The sequence below is a fragment of the Cucurbita pepo genome, chromosome LG19 (genome assembly GCF_002806865.2).
Source record: "Cucurbita pepo subsp. pepo cultivar mu-cu-16 chromosome LG19, ASM280686v2, whole genome shotgun sequence".
NCBI classification, from domain to species: domain Eukaryota; kingdom Viridiplantae; phylum Streptophyta; class Magnoliopsida; order Cucurbitales; family Cucurbitaceae; genus Cucurbita; species Cucurbita pepo.
In genome coordinates this window covers 6,960,031-6,967,646 of record NC_036656.1, presented here as the reverse complement: position 1 = coordinate 6,967,646, position 7,616 = coordinate 6,960,031, and the positions used below count along the sequence as shown (strand labels likewise).

The 7,616-nt window shown below is 37.0% G+C and overlaps 2 protein-coding genes across 2 annotated transcripts; both read left to right on the top strand.

Annotated features, from left to right (window-relative positions):
- Positions 1-972: 972 nt before the first annotated feature.
- Positions 973-2,528, top strand: LOC111781888 (F-box protein SKIP27-like). Its single transcript, XM_023662617.1, has 4 exons — positions 973-1,087; positions 1,310-1,604; positions 1,721-1,795; positions 1,883-2,528. Exons 2-4 carry the CDS (start codon positions 1,353-1,355, stop codon positions 2,072-2,074), a joined length of 519 nt encoding a protein of 172 aa, XP_023518385.1. The 5' UTR covers positions 973-1,087; positions 1,310-1,352; the 3' UTR covers positions 2,075-2,528.
- Positions 2,529-5,140: 2,612 nt separating this feature from the next.
- Positions 5,141-6,703, top strand: LOC111781826 (the record flags this gene model as incomplete). Its single annotated transcript, XM_023662538.1, is given in 2 exon segments — positions 5,141-5,911; positions 6,480-6,703. A coding segment is annotated over 1 exon segment (758 nt), but the record flags the coding sequence as incomplete, so codon positions are not given.
- Positions 6,704-7,616: the final 913 nt, after the last annotated feature.

Here is a 7,616-nt window from a genome sequence, read left to right as displayed (position 1 = left end):
AAAAAAAAAAAAAAAAAAAAAAAAAAAAAAAAAAAAAAAAACTACCCACCCAACATGTTCATTCATGTCATAGAAATTGAACCCGTTGATTTTGGGTTAACCGTATCATGATTGTTCATTTGGGCAGTTGGTTAGGAATTGAAGAATAAATACAACAACATAGTCCAATCATAAAAATATATAATGTCGTTGACGGAGATCGAACCCGAGCCACCTACGAAGGAGGATAGGGAGACAATCGTGTTAATATTATAAAACATGAGAGGGTATGGAGACAATAGTGATGGAGTGTGAATGTTTTTGAAAGAGGATAAGGTAACATCATTATTTTCCCTTATTTTAATTCCTTATTGATGAAATCGGTCCTACGCGTTGTGAATATTAAATCTGAGTCCACAAACAACCGTCAAGCCATGGGCTTCGCCGCCCGCCCGCCCGCCTTATTAGAATACATCGGCTCCAGTCAGAAGCAATCACTACTTAGCCGGCAGAGTTTAAACCACATTCCTTGTTGTTGGGTCGGCAGTGGCTTAAAGCTAGCTTAATCAACACGTCTCTCCTCTCCTCTTGGTTGCCTAACTTTTATAACCAATGTTCTTTTTTCTTTCTTTTTTTTTTTTTTAAAGAAAAATAAAAAATTTAAAAATGAGTGTTCGAGAAGGAACCGACACCGCCGACTTGGGCCGACCATATCTCCACGTCATCACACTGAAGCATCCAGGTTAATTCCCTCCCATTAGAGATCAACACGTGTCCCACTATTCCAACGGCTAGTTTTTTCCTTCCTTTCCTCCTTCCTCCACTTATATTTTAACCGCCAAAGACGATAAATGACAGCGGATTCTGTAAAGCGCGTGGGGTACTAAAAAAATAAAATTTAAAATTATATTTTACTGTTTTTAATTTTTGAAAAGCGAGAAACTCTATCTTTTTCGAGTACTATATAAGACAGAATATGGACAATTTTAAAGCAACTCCGTAGTTTGCTGAGTTTCCATTTCCATAGCAAAAGCTTTCTTTGAAATTGAAACAAAAACAGAGAGAGACAGAGAGAGATATTCGAATCTCCACGGCCATCCACAATCAGGTTCGTTTCGCTTCGGATTTAAATTTAGATTTCTTCCTTATTCGACACTTTCACTCTGCTTTTGGAAATTGTTCTCTGGAGAAGCTGTTTTGCTTTTATCAGATTTTTGTTAGGGTTCTTGAACCTCTGTGAATCTCTTAATCTATGGATTCGGTTCCATTTGGTTAGGATTTTATCAGTTCTTAATGATTGATATTGATTTTCTTTTGCTCGTTGATACAGATAACCGAATACGTTTAGTTTAATTCGATATTGGGAATTGAAAATGGCGTTGGGAAAGAAGAGCGGTTGTTTAAAATCGAAAAGCGTCGTCTCTGCTGCCGATAATGGACTGGATTTCGGAATTGTGAGATATACGCGTGGTTTAGGAAGGAAGAGGATTGTTATTTCTTGCAATGAGGATGATTCGTCCATCTACTTGACGCCGAAGGCATCGTCGAAGAGGCCCTGCAGCGCCGTCAGGACGACGGTGGACATCGATAAGTCTCTGCTCGAGACCCTACCTCAGGAGATTCTGGTCAGTTCAAATTTCTGTAGATTAAATTTCTTCGAAATGATCAAATCTTCACATTCGCAATTCGTCTTTCGACTTCTGTTTCTAAAATGATTTTCCCCCTTTGTTCTCTCCATCAGATTAGGATACTCTGCGGTGTAGACCATGATGATTTGAAACAGCTAATCCGCATTTCGAAAACAATTAGCGAAGCGGTAAATATCACTCGCATCATTATTCACTTAATTTGTTTCCGTTCATTTCTGATTCTCATCGATTTAGGGTTTCTATTTCATTTACAGACTTTGATTGCAAAAGAATGGCATTTCGCCTACAGCACTCCCTCAAAGGTCCGTGCATTTCGCAGCGCCTTTGAGTTCGATAACTCCAGCGATCTTGACGAGATTGAAGCCCCAAATGCTCCAACCACTAAACGATTTAGGTCATTAAACAGGAAGAAGCTCGCGGACATTTCCGTGGCCTTATTCGCATAAGAAGAACAATGGCCAAAGAAAAAGTTGCCCATTGAGACAGATATGAATTAACCCAAAGGGCTCTGTAAATACATCTGTATATCTAATGCTGTTGTAGAAATTACGCGATGCTGGTAGGAAGAAACTGATCTGAAATCTCAGATCCTGCTTGTGAAGCTGTACATGTCAGGACCTTTTCACTGATCAATTCTTCAAATCTTTCATTGAAGATGAAGATGGTGGGCGGGTTAGAAAAAGAATGCATTTCATTTGTTTTTTTTTTTTCATACATGTATTACAGAGACAAAAACTGATGGTAGGTATAAGGTTCTAGGAAATTCATTTACAAGGGTAGGGTAGCATTTTGGTTTAGTCCCTTCTAAATTCTGATAGCTGTGATGAACACTACATTGTACTATTGCACTCACTCATTCATTCGCTGTCGAATAAAAACAAATCATATTTTTTCCTCGTAGTTTTGTGTCACTATTTACAGCATGATCTGTTTTTGCCTTCCCCCCATGTGTATTGCTTGTTGATTGCGCAGCTGGTAATAGCTCATACATAACTAACCTATGCTTGTTTTGATTCGATTTTGAATACTTTTCCATAATTGATGAAATGGGTTTTTGTTTTTGATTTTCATTCTCTCTTTCCCTTTTGGCGGTGTGTGATGGAATGATCTGTAACGTATGGGGAATTAAGCAGAGCTGGAAATCATCAGAGAAAGGCCCGACTTTAATTGACAGCTGTTGGCACTGCTTTTTACCAGCGGAATGGAGTGTATGAACTCCCAATTACATGTGGAAATGTTGGGGTAGGAGCTGAACTCATGAACTGGCGACCCTGAAATTTCGTCTCCTTGAAGGTTTCAGTTTCTTTTTCCTTTCTTTGTTCTTCCTAAAATAAGCTACAATTTATATGCTGCTATAAATGAGTTTGGATTGGTTTGGATTCATTCAAGCCCAAGATCTAGTTTCCTTTTAGCTCCATTTCTCAATAACTAGCTAAGCTGAGCTAAACTTCTGCCACTTGGTTTACTGCATCATTAACTATGGGATGGGGGCTGTACCATTACCAGAGAGATGATGAAATATGAAAAGGGTCCCAGAAGCATGTGCAGAACGAACATCCTTAAGAAAGCAGCCACCCCACCCCCACGGCCTCACTGTCGTCAACTCAACACAGAGTTGATGGGCTAGATCTCTTGTCTGCCATCAACCCATATTAACCCTTCTCTCGTTTCCATGCCTTTTCCAATTTCAGCACACCCAACCAAATGCCAAATAATAAGAAGCTCAAAGTATGAGCTCTGCTGATTGTTTGATCATATTAGAGCCTTGAAAAAGGAAGATCTCCATAATTAGCATTCAAATTATAGGCCCTTGTTATTGAACCTCATAATCAATCATATATAATCATTTATTCTATCGTTTTCTTAAAAGTAAAGCTTTGGTACTTTTGTGAACCTTCGTTTTCCTTACCCGAAAAAAAAAAAGAGGACCAACCAAACATGGACATGGGAAGGCGATAGGCCAAAAGACCATTCTTTTTCCTTTTTTAAAAAGGGAATTTTCTGCCAAGTTTTCTCTGATTGATGACCCTCCTCTCTTTGACCCATAGCTTTTTCTTGCACCATAATAAAGCTTCCACCCAACCCATGATCAGACACGGATGATCAGACATGGAAAAGGAAACGAAAGAAGCTGAATCTTATGTCGACATCAATTATCATTCTAAAGATCGATGAGATGATAAATAGGCATGAAAGTGGTTGAGAAAGGAAGGTAGAGAGGTTGAAAGTCACAGAGAAAAGGGGGAGTGGTAGCTGTAGATGAAAGCAAAGAAAAGTAGAGTACTTTTTTTGCAACAGACATTAAAGAGAAAGAGAAAGAGAAAGGAAGAAAAGGAAGAAATAATTGAATGGAAAGAGGATGTAATGTATGGAAGAAATAAAGGCAGTTTTGTTAATCATATGTGTTTCTCCAGTTTCTCCTCAATTCTTCACCAAAATTACAGCTTACATGGCTATCATCCAAATCCCTTTTCACACTCATATTTTGGGATTAATTATTCCCACTTTATTCATTCAAACCCTTTTTTCTTATAGACCATTAAGCTTACTCAAGTACAAAATCAACACTTTTCTTTAATTCATATTGTCATCCATGCCCTTATTATTGATTTTTATAGCTTTCTTAATTTCCAATAATAATAGCAAACAACTCAACCTGAATGGTACAATATTTTATTCCCCTCTTGAAAAAACACGTGGGACTTTACAATATACCTATTTTGGGAGGCCAGCGTCTTAGCTTGTACACCTTTCAATGCCAGACTCTGGTACCACAGCTCAAGCTGAGCGATATTGTTCGCTTTGGCTTATTACAGCGCAAGCTAAGCTGAGCGATATTGTTCGCTTTGGCTTATTACAGCGCAAGCTAAGCTGAGCGATATTGTTCGCTTTGGCTTATTACAGCGCAAGCTAAGCTGAGCGATATTGTTCGCTTTGGCTTATTACAGCGCAAGCTAAGCTGAGCGATATTGTTCGCTTTGGCTTATTACAGCGCAAGCTAAGCTGAGCGATATTGTTCGCTTTGGCTTATTACAGCGCAAGCTAAGCTGAGCGATATTGTTCGCTTTGGCTTATTACAGCGCAAGCTAAGCTCACCATTATCGGATATTGTTCGCTTTGGCTTATTATGTATCACCTAGTCTGTTATTTCTTCCTTGGTTTTAAATGTTTAAAAATAAAAATAAATTGATTTCACCCAAAATCTCCCTCGACAATCAAAATAAATAAGGGAATGAGAGGGGTACATCCGTCATTGGGCTCTATAAGTCTATAACTGAAGTGTACGACAGATCGCAAACCACTGTCATCAAATTGTTCACATTCCGTGCGAGACGACGAAACGACTCTTCCTCTGCCCTTCCCCTTCCGTTCTTAAGCAATCATCACTTCACCTTCTTCTCTGCAATTTATCAAAACTTCATCCATGGAATGCGCCGATTGATTCTACATTTTTTTCTGTATGAATCCGTCGACATCCTTTAATTTGATCACAGCTATGTCCTCTTCTTCTTCTTCTTCTTCTTCTAACACGCCTACCGTTTCCATTTCCCTAACCTCCGATCCTCTGTTTTCTACTCTCCTCTCTTTCTTCGCTCTCACTCTCCTCTACTTCCCTCGCCTTCTATGGAGAATCCTGTTCTCTCCGATTTTCCTCCTCACCGGATTCCTCTTGCTCTCTCTCCTTCGCCTCGGTGCAACTCAGAGATCGTTTCTTCGCCAAACCAACGACAACAACTATCAAATTGAATACGAAGAATCTGCCGAGAAGGACGCCGCAGTACAATCGGAGAGTTCCACCGCCGTATCGGAGTCCGTAAGTGGAGGATCAAAATGTGCCGATTCTGTTTCGTGCGCGTGCTTCGAGGAATCTTTCGTACAGTGGAACGTGAGGGCGCCGTTGGAGGTTATTTACGAGGAGTACGAAGGGGAAGATCACGATAAGGAAGCATCGAACGAGAGCGATCCAGAACCTCGACAGGTACGCATCGGACTGGAGAGGTATCCATCGCTGTCGCTGTACTATCCGGAAACGGACTCCGACAGCTCGTCGGAGGACAATTTCCCAACGACTGGAGATTGGGACTCGCTTGACGATAACTTGTGTTTGATGTGGGATGAGGATGAAGACAGAGATGAACTCATCGAGATTGCGTTGGATAAGACGAACAAGAAGGCATCGGAATTTCTGCTGGAGGAGGACAATTTGATCGAGATCGAGATTGATATTTCTCCAACAAGAAAGTCCGATGAGTTTCCCCACGAAAAATGAGGCTTCCCTGGAGGTGAGGTTTAGGTTCAATTAACGTGCACTAATTAAGGATTAATTGCATGAATATCTGTGTGTTTGGAATCTGCATAGAGAGGGAAAACAAATTTTAAAATATATAATAATATACAAAGAAATTTGAGTATTCAATTATTTTGCCCACGAATTGGGCCGCCCATTATGGGCCTCGATCCATTATGGGCCTCTACTATTTTTATTAATTAGGAATAATATGCAGTAAGCCCATGAAGCCCAATGAGTTGAGTTTTTACATTACAGGCCCAACTAAACCCATTGGGCCCCACTATCTTCCCCAATATCCTTTTTTATTTTTATTTATTTATTTATTTTAGTTATCTTTTAGTTTACCTCATTTTTTGAGAGAAAAAGTAAAGCAAATGGAAGCAGATTAATTAAGAAAATGCAGTTTTGAGTTGAAGCCAAATTACTTAATGTTTAATTAGTGTATGATTAAAAATTCGGAAGCATTAGCTATCTGGATTAGGTGATGGAGTTGAAGAGGAGACTATCACGTGATGTTTATCATTTTTTTTTTATAATTAGTTGCTCCAGTTTGGTTTCAGATTTCAGATTCTTTCTTTCTCGCACGTGACTGCCATGCGCACATTTCCCCATCCCAACCATGTCTACCATGCAAACGGCTGTCTGGTATCTAATAATCACAATTATTAACATTAATATAAGATCAAATACTTACTAATATGTATCAAATATTAGATATATTATAAGATTTACCGATTGTATAGACTATGTAAACCATACATATCCTTTCATTTATGTCACAAACTAATGTCTACCTTATATTATTTTTTAAGAAACGTTATATATTAATATTAAATTTTAAAAAAATATCAATATTAATTAATTACATAAAAATAAAAAATAAAAATAAAAAGACCGAAAAGCAAGTTAATTGTTCAAAAAAGACGGAGGAAAAAAGAAGCAATTTAATAGGAGGCTTAGGTTAATAAAGACCCTACCTTTATTATCATTATTATTTTGACAAATGCCCTCCACTTAATTCAAAGCATATAAAATCTTTTATTTATTTATTTATATATAATTTTTGTTTTTTTTTAATAAAAAAAATGGCACTTTTAATTAAAAGAAACCTACAAAATTTTATTAGACGAAGATCTTGATAACGACATCCATAAAATCATATCAAACTTAAACGTTTCGTTTACTCCATTCATTTATGAAGAAGCTAAATGTAACATCACAATATAACATATATTTTTTAATAATATAAGAATATTATATATAACCTATGTCATTTTTATTATTCAAGACATAGATTTATAGTCTTGTCACGATAATAACATTAAATTCAATTATACGAGAAAAATTCAATAATTTCAATTCAACTAGAGTCAAATCAACTTTATTTAAGTTTTCAAAGTGGAAAATTAATTGAACTAAGCTGAAACTCTTTAGATTTAGATTTCGTTTTCTTGGGTTAGGTTTAGATTAGATGTTAATGTGGCTTTGACTAATCTTCTTATTTAAATACATCTGTATAATAGAATTTAAATTATTCCACAACAACATTATTATTTAGTTTTAAAAAACTTTATATTTTTTAATATTTATTTGTGGAGTTAAATAAACACTTATTTAAAGTAATTTGGGAAAATAAAGATTAAATACAAGTAATAAATAATTAAGCATAAAAAATGTGAAAATACAAGATAACCCCT